At 53.5% G+C, this 13,845-nt stretch overlaps 1 protein-coding gene and 1 long non-coding RNA gene across 5 annotated transcripts in view; both read right to left on the reverse strand.

Annotated features, from left to right (window-relative positions):
- Positions 1 to 3,538: 3,538 nt before the first annotated feature.
- Positions 3,539 to 13,845, reverse strand: part of ITGAL (integrin subunit alpha L) — a 43,461-nt gene continuing 33,154 nt past the window's right edge. For all 4 annotated transcript variants that reach the window (XM_058711856.1, XM_058711855.1, XM_058711857.1 and 1 more), the window contains 7 exons: positions 12,966 to 13,041; positions 8,366 to 8,506; positions 8,090 to 8,146; positions 7,895 to 7,993; positions 7,385 to 7,480; positions 6,548 to 6,658; positions 3,539 to 4,913 (listed from right to left, as the gene is read on the reverse strand). In XM_058711856.1, the coding sequence (XP_058567839.1) occupies positions 4,740 to 4,913; positions 6,548 to 6,658; positions 7,385 to 7,480; positions 7,895 to 7,993; positions 8,090 to 8,146; positions 8,366 to 8,506; positions 12,966 to 13,041 (754 nt within the window). In that variant the 3' untranslated portion in view covers positions 3,539 to 4,739. The remainder of the gene's footprint in view (positions 4,914 to 6,547; positions 6,659 to 7,384; positions 7,481 to 7,894; positions 7,994 to 8,089; positions 8,147 to 8,365; positions 8,507 to 12,965; positions 13,042 to 13,845) is intronic.
- On the reverse strand, positions 9,398 to 12,959 carry LOC131501545 (uncharacterized). The gene is made up of 2 exons (XR_009256827.1): positions 11,066 to 12,959; positions 9,398 to 10,323 (listed from the first exon to the last, which is right to left on the reverse strand). It is a non-coding gene; the product is annotated as an uncharacterized LOC131501545 (long non-coding RNA).

Genomic DNA, 13,845 nt, shown 5'->3' on the forward strand with positions numbered 1-13,845 from the left:
CCCTGCCCCTCTCTTCCCCGTGAGAGCTCCTGAGGTACCTTCAGATCCCAGGTGGGGCAGGCCAAGCCCAGAAAGGGCACGCATGGTTCCCAAGGTCACGGTGGAGAACTAGGACTCCAATACCAGGTCGCTTGACCTGCAGTCCAGTGAGCCGCTTTTACCACATCATCCTGTACAACTAAACTATATTTTAATGTTTATTTATTTTGAGAGAGAGAGAGAGAGAGAGAATGCATGAGCAGGGGAGGAGCATAGAGAGAGGGAGAGAGAGAGAATCCCAAGCAGGCTCAGCACTGTCAGGGCAGAGCCCAAAGCGGGGCTTGATCCAATGAACTGAATGGTGAGATCGTGACCTGGAGCTGCAATCAAGAGTCGGATGCTTAACCGACTGAGCCAGCCAGGCGCCCCTAAACCATGTTTTAAAAAGTAATCTCGGGGCACCTGGGTGGCTCAGTCGGTTAAGCGGCCGACTTCGGCTCAGGTCATGATCTCACACTCCGTGAGTTCGAGCCCCGTGTCGGGCTCTGTGCTGACAGCTCAGAGCCTGGAGCCTGCTTCAGATTCTGTGTCTCCCTTCCTCTCTGACCCTCCCCCGTTCATGCTCTGTCTCTCTCTGTCTCACAAATAAACAAACGTTAAAAAAAAAATTAAAAAGTAATCTCTATGTCCAGTATGGAGCTTGAACTCACAACTTCAAGATCAAGAGCCGCGTGCCCCACCAACGGAGCCAGCCAGGCGCCCCGCAATGAAACCATTCGTATCTACCACCTTTATCAAGCACTTAGGTGCTAGCAACAGCTTGCCAGTATTATTTCGCGTTCACAACAGCTCTGAGGTCTATGCAGCTATGATTCCCATTTTACAGATGAAGAAATGAGTCCCAGAGAGGTTACGTACTTGCCCTGTGCGGCTTAGTTACAAAGCAGCAGCGCCTGGACTCCAACCTAGGTCTGACTAGGTTTTGACTCTTTTCCCAAGGAGACCAAGATGCTACTTTCTCACTTTGTGCCATGAGTATAGTGTTTTCTAGAGGCGGCATGACATGTGATAACATGTGTCATCATTCTGACAGCTTGCGGGGAACGTGGGCTGGGGTGTCCTGATGTTTTTACATTTTTCTCCCTTTTAATTTCTTTAAAAAAATTTTTTTTAACATTTATTTATTTTTGAGAGAGAGAGAGGGAGAGAGAGAGACAGAGCATGAGAGAGAGAGACAGAGGGGGGAGGGGCAGAGAGAGAGGGAGACACAGAGTCCAAAGCAGGCTTCAGGCTCTGAGCTGTCAGCACAGAGCCCGACGCGGGGCTCGAACTCACAGACTGTGAGATCATGACCTGAGCTGAAGTCGGACGCTTAACCGACTAAGCCACCCAGGCGCCCCTCTCCATTTTAATTTCTTTTTTTTTTTTTTTTAATTTTTTTTTTCAACATTTTTTATTTATTTTTGGGACAGAGAGAGACAGAGCATGAACGGGGGAGGGGCAGAGAGAGAGGGAGACACAGAATCGGAAACAGGCTCCAGGCTCCGAGCCATCGGCCCAGAGCCTGACGCGGGGCTCGAACTCACGGACCGCGAGATCGTGACCTGGCTGAAGTCGGACGCTTAACCGACTGCGCCACCCAGGCGCCCCTCCATTTTAATTTCTAATCGGATAAACACCGATAGATATTACCCATATAAACAAAAGCTCTTTGGGGATCTTTAATTTTTAAGAGTATAAAAGGGTTCTGAGACCAAAACACGTGAGGGCCACTGAATCAAACGCTTACTTGTGCCAGCCTTGGTGAGGGGTCAGTGTTGGTCACACATGTGAGTGAAGACTGAATCCTGCCTTTTAGAACCTCCTAGTCTTGAGAGAGGAGCCCACACAATCAGCGTTATGTGTTCCAGTGAGGTATGTAAAGTGATTAAATGGGTCATTTTGTCCAGGAGCTGAGGGGATGAAAAAAGCTGTGAAGTGCTTCGAAGTAGGAAGATTTTGTTTTATTTTTTACTTTTTAAAAACATTTTATTTATTTTATTTTTAATTTTTTAAACATTTATTCATTTTTTGATGAGAGAGACAGAGCACGAGTGGGGGAGGGGAAGAGAGAGAGGGAGACACAGAGTCAGAAGCGGGCTCCAGGCTCCGAACTGACAGCACAGAGCCCAACGCGGGGCTCGAACCGAACCCACGGACCGTGAGATCACGACGTGAGCTGAAGTCGGACGCTCAACTGACCGAGCCACCCAGGCGCCTCTAAAAATATTTTACTTTTAAGTAATCTCTACACCCAACATGGGGCTCGAACATACAACACCAAAATCAAGAGTTGCATGCTCTACCGACTGAGCCAGTCAGGCTCAGTAGGATTTTAAAGAATAGAGAAGAGGTGGGACTGGGCAAGGGGAACAGCATGTGCAAAGGCACAGAGGCAGGGAAGGACACATAGGTATTTGAGGACAGGAGCTGTTAAGCAAGTTGGGATATAGATTCCTGGGCATGACGAGGGCAGGTCTGTTCCTGAAATGAACCTCCCAGATCTTCTTGTTTCCAACCTTAGTGAAAATATTTACCTGTTGTTTGTGTGTCACAGAGTATCACTGAGGTGAGAGGATCCTCTCCATCACTCTCTAACCTGCTATACTGCTTTTCTTCACAACACCCTCACCATCTGGAATCACGTTTCTACTTTAATTTTTTACGTTTATTTATTTTTGATAGACACAGAGAGACAGAGCACAAGTGGGGGAGGGGCAGAGAGAGAGAGGGAGACACAGAATCCAAAGCAGGCCCCAGGCTCCGAGCTGTCAGCTGAGAGCCCGACGCAGGGCTTGAACCCACAAACCGTGAGATCATGACCTGAGGTCGGACGCCCAACCGACTGAGCCACCCAGGCGCCCCACATTTCTACCTTATAACTGTTTTCCCAGCGGGGCGACGCTTCCTGAGGGCAGGGACTTCTCTCTGGTTTTCATCACCAGGCCCTCGGCACAGAACAGGGCCTGACACAAAGCTCTCAAGAATCAGTGGAAGCCGGTGGGCTTCTCGAGACCTAGAGATAATCTCATGTCTTTTTAGCAGTTTTGCCTTCCCTGGGACACGGGCCTCACTTCTTCCTTTCTCAGGTCTTCCCTATGAGGAACCATGGGGCTGGACCAGAAGGGTGCTGCCGAAGCTGAAGAGGCAGGCAGGCTTTGAAAGACCGCTCCGGGCCTTGTGGGCTCAAGAATGTTCGCTTACTCTCCTGCAGGCAGAAGGGAGCCATCAAAGGTCACCGCTTGGAAGGTCAAATGTTGCTTCTCAGCTCCCATTGTTGGACCCAGAGCTGGCTTCAGAATTACTCCGTATTCTGCCCTACCCCACCCCCGCGCCCCCATCCTACTGACACAAGAGGGCAGCAGTGATGAGCCCCCATCCTTCCTAATGCTGCGGGCCTGGGGTCAGGTTCTACCAATCGTTGCTTAAAAAAAACCAAACCAAACCAGGGAGGGCCTATTCTCACACCTAAATGAATTGTCAGGGTCAGAATGTGCACTGGCATGAAAACATCGCACAATTGGACAGATTTTCACATTTATTGGGTACACATATGCAGGCACCGTGAGCCAGGTGGACAGTGGCCTGCTCCCTTGAGCTCACAGCCTCCCAGTGGGGGCCGCAGCGGGGTGGGATGGAGTCCTGGTGGGGGCTGGGAGCAAGGAGGCAGGAGCCTGGGGAAGACCTTGAAGGGTGGAGACGCCAGGGGCCCATCCGAAACGCTTTCTCGATCTTTTCACAGGCCCTAGGTTCAGTGAAATCGTGTCAAGCGCCTACTGGGTCTGGCTCTGTGATGTCACCAAGGGATCCCAAGGTGAACATGACCTACCTATGGTCCCTACCCTCTCGGAGTTCGATGTTTAATTTGAGAGACAAATATTAAGTAACAGTGTGATCTGTACTGTGCGGGGCAAATGTAACATGGGAACCCACCTGGGTTGGGGTTGGGGGTGGCCCTGAGGCAGTTATACGCGAGCTGAGATCTGAAGGCTGAGAGAGTCAGCCAGGAAAAGGGCTGCGGAGGAATGTTCCAGGCAGAGGGAGCAGTCTGGGTGAAGGCGGTGAGACAGGAAGGAGCCTGGCTAGGGAGAAAGGCTGGTGTAATCGGAGCTTAGAAAGGGAGGCGGGGAGTCTCTGGAGGAGGCCAGGAAGGCAACAGGGGCCCAATTCTGCACGGGCATGTTAAGGCTATTTCGCAGATTGTGGAAGGCGTATTAAGGAACTTGGTCTGTAGCCAAAGAGCAGGGGGTTTGCGGCGGCCATGTAGTGACACAGATCGGATTTGCTCTCTGGCGGCAGACTGGAAAGCTGACTGGGCTCCAGGCAGGGGAGAGTGAAGGACGAGGTTCTGGGAGTCTGAGGCCTCTGGGGACGTCCAAGGGCAGGTGGGCGTGAGGGCCGGGAGGGTCACTAGGTCCTGAGATGACAGTTTTTCCAAATTTAGATCAGTCTCTTCCAGGGGAGGATACTAAGAAGGGCTGGGGGAAGCCAGGACCAGCCGAGAATTACAAGGCCTCGCCTCCGTAGCCTTCCTGGCCCATCCCTCACCATGAACCTGCAAAGCAGGCCGGCAGGAATGAGCTCCACATGCAAGACAGCGAAACTGGGGCCTAGGTGGGGGCAGTGACTTGCCCGAAGACACGCAGTGAAACACAGGTAGAGGCAGAGTGGTACCAGGCCTCCCGAGTCCAGTCCTGGGCCCTCTGCATTGGGCCTGGGCCTCAGTCTTTGTCATTTCCATCTTGGGTCTCCTCCTCCTGGAGGGGCTCCAGGCAGCCCGGATCCCCACCCTCTTCCTTGGGCTCTGGTTGTCCAGAGTCTTCTCTAGGGATTCCATTCGAAGCTTCTACGGTAGCCTCCATCTTCTCCTTCAGGTTCCGTTTGAAGAAGCCGAGCTGTAGGAAGACAAAAATTGAGTGAGCCACGGTCCCCGGAACACTCTGGACGAGTCAGCCTCGGCAAAACATGAAAGCACCCTGAATGTTAATGAGTCACACATGCCACAGACGCGTGGTATCTGCCCCAGGGACAGGACGAGGGTCTCTGCCACACCCAGCTCCTGGCAATATGTTAAAAAGCTGTACGTTTAATAGTGCGTTCTTTAGGCTCATCAAAATGTCACAGAGCAATATTTTAGGTGGGCGATTTGACCATATCCAGTGATACTGTTAGCGAGAGCCTGCTCTCTGTTGAAAGGTCAAAACATATGTGTTCTTTGGCTCAGCCATTCCAGCTCCAGGAATTAATTTTTTTTTTTTTAATGTTTGTTTATTTTGAGACAGAGAGAGAGAGAGAAAGCATGAGTGGGGTGGGGGAGGAGCAGAGAGAGGGGAGAGAGAGAGAATCCCAAGCAGGCTCTGTGCCATCAGTGCAAAGCCCGACGCGGGGCTCCAACATATGAACCATGAGATCACGACCTGAGCCGAAATCAAGAGTCAGACATTTGGGGCGCCCGGGTGGCTCAGTCGGTTAAGCGGCTGACTTCGGCTCAGGTCATGATCTCACGGCTTGTGAGTTTGAGCCCCGCGTCGGGCTCCGTGCTGACAGCTCGGAGTCTGGAGCCTGCTTCGGATTCTGTGTGTGTGTGTGTGTGTGTGTGTGTCTCTCTCTCTCTGCCCCTCCCCCGCTCATGCTCTGTCTCTCTCACTCTCAAAAATAAATAAACGTTTAAAAAAATTTAAAAAAATAATAATAAACATTAAAAAAATTAAAAAAAAAAGGTGGGGCATCCAGACAGCAGCAAACCAGCCAAGTGAAAAAGCAAGAGGCAGATCTGATTGTACAACACACACAGAGACATCAGGATATAGTATCCAGTGGGAAATATAAGCTCCCAAGCAGTATATATGGAATTATTACATTTGTGTTTTCTACACATATACATAGACACTGACTTCTCTCTTTTTCTCTTTCATGCTCACACACATACATATGTTTAAACAACAAAATTAGACCCTGGAGGAATAGAAACAAAATGGTTGCTAATGACAGCCCTCTGCGGGGTGCAACAGGGAGAAATCGATTTTCTGTGTTGTTTTCTGGAGTATTTGAGGTTTTCATGTGGAACAGCTGCCCTCCGGCACTATTCACCTGCCTGCTCCTTCTTCAAATCCCAACTCAAATGCCTCCTCTCCTGGGAGGGCTTCCCGGACTCCCCCAGCCTAAGTGAGGCTCCAGCACCCAGGCCCCTGAGTGGGGCCCTTAGCAGGTGTGTTCCTGTCTGCCTCCCCCGTTAGACTGTGAGCTCCCCGAAGGCAATGTCTGTGGTACGTGCCCCTGTGTCCCACTGCCTGGCCCGTGATACGTGGGAAAACCCTCCTTCCCTAGGTACCCAGTCCTGGCTCTGCCGGTGCTTAGTGGAGGCTGGGGGAAAGTCTCACTTGCTCTTTGGGCCTCAGGAGTCCTAACTACAGAAGGAGGGAGTAGGCTGAGGACGCTTTTAGCTTTAATGCTCCCTGATCTTGGCATTTTCTGCCCTTTCCCTAGCCTGGCTGTCCCAGCCAGGCCCATTACTTCCAGAAGCTCCCACCTTGTAGAGTACCCCGAGAATCACCAGGAACAACAATAGTCCCCCAGTGCTGCTCAGCACGTAGACGTAGAGCATGTCCTTCTCATATACGATGTCCACCTTCATGATGACCTGGAGGAGGGGGGGAAAGGGGACCGTAGGAAGAAGGTTTTTCCACCTTTAATATTCTTGTGAACGCCTAGGCCTTAGCAACTTCTGGTCGGGGTTGCTTCCCGACACTACCAGGCTCTGGCCCAGACACTTCCCTCCAGCGTGCACCCCCGTGCGGCCACCGGAGTGAACTGGCGAACTTGCACATGACCCACCTTCAGCCCTTAAATGGCTTCCCTTCGTCCCAGGATAAAATGCCAGAATCTCAGCTCAGCGTGCAAAGCCTCCAGAATCCGGCTTACGCTCACCTTGTTAGGCGCAGCGTCCCTTCTGCTGCTCTGAGCTTCCTGCTCTTCAACCTGCCTCGCCCACCCGCTCACCTGGGTGGCCTGGGCCCCGCGCTCACGACCCACGCTGCTCGGAGCGCTTTCCCATCATGCGCAGAGTGGGTATGGGGTGGGTACCCTGGCTGAGCTGCCCGCAAGTTGACCTCCGCCCGACACATCTCAGACAGGTGACCTTGGGGGCTGCTTGGCCACCAGTGGTGGTGGGGAGCCCCGGGCATCCACCAAGGCCCTCGCCAAGGCTGACGGCTCTGATGGCCGGGAAGCTCTTCCCTGTGCCGAGCCTGGACCTCCCACGTGGCTGTCCCCCTTCTGGCTCTAGCTCTTCTAGCTCGACCCTGGGGCTCCTCAGATGCCCCTGCTGACCTCTGCTGCCGGGGCTTCTGAGGAGGCAGAGACATACCTGGGCCAGGGAGGCACTGCCGTCATACAGGTGGAAGTGCTTGCTGCTGTTGAAGGAGATGGAGAGAGAGCTACAGAGGCTGAGCATGGAGGAGGCCTGTGGGAGGGTGGGGGAGGGGTCAGGCCAGGGAGAACAAGGGCCGGGACCCACCAACGTCCGCATCCCACCTCGACTCAGCGTAGAGAAGCTGAGGAGCACGGGACCCAGTGGGGTGCGCCACGGCCACCGTGCTCTCTACCGTAGCGTCCTCACGGACCACTCCCCGCGGCTGGAAGGAAAGTTTTCCTACGGAGAACCCAGAAGAACCATCCGCAGGCCCGTGAACACAGCCCGGCGAGTTTCAAACAAATCATGGTTCTCTTTCATCCGCCACTATGTAAATATCAGGGCTTTTCATCAAGGTAGTAAAGAAAAAGGCAGGAAGACCAGGTGGTGGGGAAGCCCACCCTCGAGCCGTCGAGGTCCCCCCACACCCCCTGGACCATGGCGTCTGCGGCCAGCGGCTGCTACCTTGATCTCCTCCACCAGCTCCATTGTCCCGATCACTTGGACGAGGATCTCCTGCTTGAACGTAAGTGGGCAGCGGAACTTGGCTCTGGGCAAACAAGGCTGCCAGGAATAGAGAGAGCAGCGGTCAGAGAGGCCCGTCTTCCCACCTACACTCTGCCGGCCCCGACCCCGACCTCTGAGCCCGTGCCCCTGTACCTCAGCCACAGTGGGCAGCGTCTCCGGATCCTCACGGTGGCAGGTCACAGAAGGATCCTAGGAATGGTCTTCAGTTAGTCCAGAGCAGAGAGAGGACGCCGGCCCCTTAAGAACCTGGCTTCCTCCCCCACCTCCCCCGGCCTCCTGGGGTGTGGCATCTCCCACAGTTCAGTCCCACTGGCTCCTGGCGGATTCAGAACTCACTGAGCCCAATGGGATTCGTGCACCCTCACACCCTACACACCCGTCCCCCTTTAGGAGCTCCCCGCCACAGACCTGGGTGCGTTGCCCTCCTCTGGGCAGGATCTGCACAGTCCAATCGTGTTTGATGGGCCCCTTGCTGTGTGACTCTGGTACCCCAACCAAGGCCTCCAGGGGGGGCACGTTGTGGTCATAGGCAGAAGGCTGAATCGTCACCTAGGACAGAGGACGAGGGGCTGCAGAGCCCTAAATGCCAGCCGTCCCCCAACTGCCACTCCAGATGCCATTCTCACGGGCTGAGGCCTGAGAAGCCATGCTCTGTCGGGCTTCACCCGGCCCCTGTCCTCAAAGCCTTACAGCGTGGGCTACGGGTGCCTCCGTGCTTTCTCCCACGGGGCAGACCCTTGCACATCCAGCAACGTACTGCTCCAATATCATTTTTGAAGGTCTGGCTGATCCCCTCAGCGGCAGGGCGGCTCCCCCCGTGTGCATCTCCACTAGACTGCGTGCTTCCTGAGGGCAGCAGCTGTGGCTTATTTCGCTTGCAATTCCTTGCTGCTTGACACCCTACCTAGCACAGCAGGCCTCCCAGAAAGTCATTTTTTGAATGAATGACATTTAACAAGGATAGATGCAAAAATTATTTGCACGATGCAGGTTGGGAAAGCCTCCTTTTGGCAAGGGCCTTGGTTTAAGAAACATTTCCTGAGTACCTTTTATATGAAAGAGCCGGGGTGCCTGGGTGGCTCAGGCGGTTAAGCGTCTGACTCTTGGTTTTGGCTCAGGTCGTGATTCTGTGGCTCACGGGATCGAGCCCCACGTCAGGCTCCACTGCACAGTACAGACTCTGCTTGGGATTCTCTCCCCTCTCTCTTTGCCCCTCCCCAACTCGTGCTCTCTCTCTCTCTCTCAAAATCAATAGACAAACTTAAGAAAAAAAAAAGAAAGAGCTATCTGTGCTAAGGCTGGAAGACCCAGATATGGACAAGAAAGTGACACAGAAATAGCACCAGTGAACGTCCCAGGGAGGTCAAGCAGGGAATCAGATGTCCAGTTTGAGAGGTTCTATCATTTATTCACTCGACAAACATTTGTGGACACTTGAAAAATATCAGTCAAATTAAATTGAAAAGGCCTAATGTCAGAGGCAGCGTTTGAATTTAACTGTGAAAGGTAGAGAGGAGTCAAACGGATAAAGACAGAGAAGGGCATCCAAAGAGAGAAAATGTAGCAGTTAGGGCAGCACCAGGGGAGTATGATGCGGCTGGAGGTGCGGCACCTGGGGACAGAGATAGGAGGTACGTCTGGAAAGGAGACTCGGGATGAGACAGTGTGCCCGGAAGGCCTAAGGGCGAGAGATCAGGGGACCCTCGGCTAGGCAATGGGGAGTCATGGCAGGCAGCTGAGGGGGGGCGGGTGGCTCCAGGGAGACTCACTCACTGCAGCTCAGAATGGAAAGGAGTGGGAAAGGCAGGTTGAGGTCCGCGCTGGGAGCCCGTGCCGACAGTCCAGTTGCAAGAAGACGAGGATCCGAGTCCAACCAGTAGCGGGGGCAAAAGAGAGAAGAGAATACAGAACGGAAGCTGAAGAGGCAGGGGCCCCAGGCACAGAGGAGGGAGAAACTCCCCCAGGCTTGGAAGTTTTGCTTGAGGAAAAGGGTGCCTTCGAGGGATTCTCAGCAAACCGGAGGTGATGCTGGCTTAGGAGAAAATGATACATTTGGTTTAGAGCATGTTAAGACAAAGCATCAAGAGGAACCACTGCTCTCCTAGGTGTATATCCAAGAGTTTATAAAACACGTCTGCATCAAAACTTGTACAGGAACGTTCGAGCAGCGTTGTCTGTAATAGCCAAAAAGTGGAAGCCACCCAGATATCCACCAGTTGATGCGTGGATAAATCAAACGCGGCCTACCTTGCCATGGAATATTATCTGGCAATAAAAATGAATGAAATACTGACACACGCTCCAATGTGGATGAACCTCGAAAACACTCTGCTAACTGAAAGAAGCCAGTCACCAAAGACCACATACTGGGGGCGCCTGGGTGGCTCAGTCGGTTAAGCAACTGACTTCGGCTCAGGTCATGATCTCACGGTTCGTGGGTTCGAGCCCCGTGTCGGGCTCTGTGCTGACAGCTCAGAGCCTGGAGCGGGCTTCGGATTCTGTGTCTCCCTCTCTCTCTGTCCCTCCCCTGCTCGTGCTCTGTCTCTCAAAAATAAACAAATGTTAAGAAAAGAAAAAAAAGAAAAAAAGACCACATACTGTATGATTCCTCCTCCACATAATACCCAGAACAGGCCAGTCTATGGACAGAGACTAAAGTTGTGGTTGCCGGGAGCTGGGGGAGCGTGGGGGAAGAGTGACTGCAAATGGGTACAGGGCATCTTTCTGGAAAAAGGAAAATCTTCTAAAATTATACTGTGCTGTTAAGTAGTAGAGCTGGCATTTTAGCCTAGGCTGGGACTCCAGAGGCTGGAACTGGCGCGCTCTATCGCCTTCCTTGGATGACGGCGATGACGACAATGCCGACAGCAACCACCGTTGACTGGTTGACTGGTCCCTCGTGGGTCAAGGGCTACGCAGGACACTTAACAAGCCTTTTCTTATTTGCTCCTTATAACAACCCCATACAGTAGATGCTATCAGCGTCCCCATTTTACAGATTGAAAACCTGACACTCAGAGAGGTTAAGTGAACTGCCCAAGGCCACACAGCTTTACATGGCAGAGCTTCAGAAAGACTTCAGGTCTGGCTGAGGCCTATGCTCCTAACCAGCCAGGCGAGAGGGAGACCATGAGGAAGAAGACCCCGTGGCCCAGCTGTCAAGCTCTCACTGGATTACCATGCCTGTCCAGTTTACTATAAACCTGAGCTGACCTCCTGGTGGCAAAAAGGGCCTAATGGGACAGCTTCAGGCAAGAGAGAATGATCCCCGGGGTGCCTGGGTGGTTCAGACGATTAAGCCTCTGACTTTGGCTCAGGTCACGATCTCACAGTTTGTGAGTTTGAGCCCACATCCGGCTCTCGGCTGTCAGTGCAGTCTGCCTGGGATTCTCTCTCTCTCCGCCCCTCTCCCGCACTCTCTCCTCTCTCAAAAATAAACAAACAGTAAGAAACAAAGAGGGAGTGATCACCAACGTCCCAGGCCATGTTGGGTTGTAGTTAAAACAGAGATCGTTAGGGGCTTTGGCAAGAGTGCCAAGAGGGGCTGCGTGGTGGGTCCGGCGGCAGGGAGCCAAATGCAGAGTTTAAGACACTGATGGTGGCGAGGTGGACAGAGGCATGTAGCCCCGACGGAGAGATGAACGGGGTGTGTGTATGTGTGAGGGGAGCTCAAAGGGTTTGAGATGGCTCCCTGAGCAATGGCACAAGAATGGAAGCAGGCTTCCACAGTAGCTTGGGAATGTCAAGGCCACAGCCCAACACCTGCCTCAGCTATTAACAACCTCCACTTCCTGGGCATCACGCCAAGCACTCCATGAGGAGTAAGCAACCCACTTAAACCTCACGACACCTGGAAGTTCTCGTTCCAAACGCCATTTGTCACGGCGGTGAACAGAGGCATGGGTAGTCAAGCCCTTGGCCCAAGGTCACACAGAGCTCGAGTGGTAGAGTTGGGGTTTGGATAGAAGCCTGTCCAAGTCTTTCCCACTATTCTGGTGGTAAAAGGACTGGTCTGCCAACCTCCGTAGGGAACCCAGAGCCATCCCGCTGAGCAGCACTAGAAACCAACTCAACTGGCCATTCTCAATGCAAATGGGCATCTGACCTCCCTGAGGGCCACTCTCCTCCGTTGTCATATCCAGGTGACATGACTGCAGCCTCTGTTCTAAGGGGGCTACCTGCCTGGGGTCCCTTTCCTGCTGGGTTCCTGCTCCAGCCTGCCCTGATACCAGTGCGGCCTTGGGTGAGACAGTTTCTCTTTGGGGCCTCAGTTTCCTCCCCAGAAAAACAAGAATGCTCTTGGCTTGGTCAATGCCTACTCCTCCTTAGAGTCCTTGAGCTTTAGACTCAGCGGCTGGCCTCCCTCTTCTTTGTTACCACAACAAAGATGTTATCACGGCCCCAAGCATATGGCGTGAGAAGCGACACATCGTTAACTTAGAGGTTAAACACGTGGATTTGGGTATTCAAACATGTGCTTGAATCTGACCTTTCCTCCTTATGAGCTGTGTAACCTGGCAAGTTACTGGACCTCTCTGTGCTGTGGATTTCTCATCTGTAAAATGCGAGTGGCAACGCCTCTACCTCACGGGTTGGTGGAAGATCACAGGGGGGTCACACATATAAAGCACCAGGCCCAGAACTTGGGTTGGGTGAGCGGTCAGGGGCTCTGATTTACTTATGGCTGCCCCAGCACCTAGCAAAGTATCTAAACTAGAACAGTGGCTCATTAAACGGGGGAATGAAAAACTAGGTTCTCTCTCAGAGCGCTTCTCCCAAGCGCTGTGATCCCACAGACCATCCGTCCGGGTGGTGGCGGAAAGGAGCTGCTGAGTGTGTCACTACCGGAAGCGTGTGAGGCTCTACCGGAAGGATCACGGGATGAGGTGGAGGGCGCTGGGTTTGCTGAGGATGGGGCCGTGTCCCGCTGGTCTCTGCAGCCTCGGTCCCTAGGACGGGGCTGACAAATGTGTGGCCCAGAAGGGCCTTTTCACATGGGGGCTCCTACCTCGTAGATGTGTTTGGCATGGCGGATCTTGGGACCCTTGGGGGTGAAGTTGACATACAGTGTGGAGTTTTCCTGGCTGTGGAGAGAGAAGAGCAGAAGTAGAAAGTGGAGATGTCGACAGCCCCGTTTCCAGAAGAGCAGGGGCCCCGGGCCAGGGGAAGCCTCTGCGCTGCCAGGCCTTGGGATAGCGCTCTCATAGGCATGACCCCCCCCCCCCCCCCCGTGACCCTTCCAGCGTTCTGCTGTTTCCCTTGGGAAGGTAAGGCTGGTGGGAGGGGTCAGTCTGTTGCCCCACGTCCTGCGGCAGCGGACGGGGCCGGAACCCAGGTGGATGTGCCTTTGGAGCTGCATTCTCCCTGCTCCACGGGGTTCCCCGCCCCCCTTGAGGGTCTCCACTGTCCTCTGGGTTCTTCATCTCCTGCATAACAGCACAGCCTCTGGCTTCCTCTCCACCCCATCCTTCCAGGGACCTTCTTACGTCACTGTCTGATCCTGCCACCCACCTACTCAGAATCTGCCACTGGCTCCCTGCTGCCCACGAGGGTCGGGTCCAAAGCCTCCCATGTCCAGGCCTGCCCACTTCCCAGCCTGCCTGCTCACCAGGCCCCACGCATACCTGCCATCCCCTGAGCCTGCACACTCCCTACTCCTCAAATCCACCCCACTGCTTGCTGCTTCCTTTGCCTGGGCTCTTCTTCCTGCTGGACCATCCTTCCTCCTCCTTGGCCCTTATCTGATCCCCTCATTCTCCAGACTCCAGTTCAAGCCCCTACCTCCTCCACGAACCCTTCCATCTCTCCTCAATCCACATCATCTTTCCTGGCTCTAATTTCACACGACACTTCAGACAATATCATTGTGTTTGGCATTTATGTTCAAA

Source organism: Neofelis nebulosa, chromosome 18 (genome assembly GCF_028018385.1).
Source record: "Neofelis nebulosa isolate mNeoNeb1 chromosome 18, mNeoNeb1.pri, whole genome shotgun sequence".
Classification (NCBI taxonomy): Eukaryota; Metazoa; Chordata; class Mammalia; order Carnivora; family Felidae; genus Neofelis; species Neofelis nebulosa.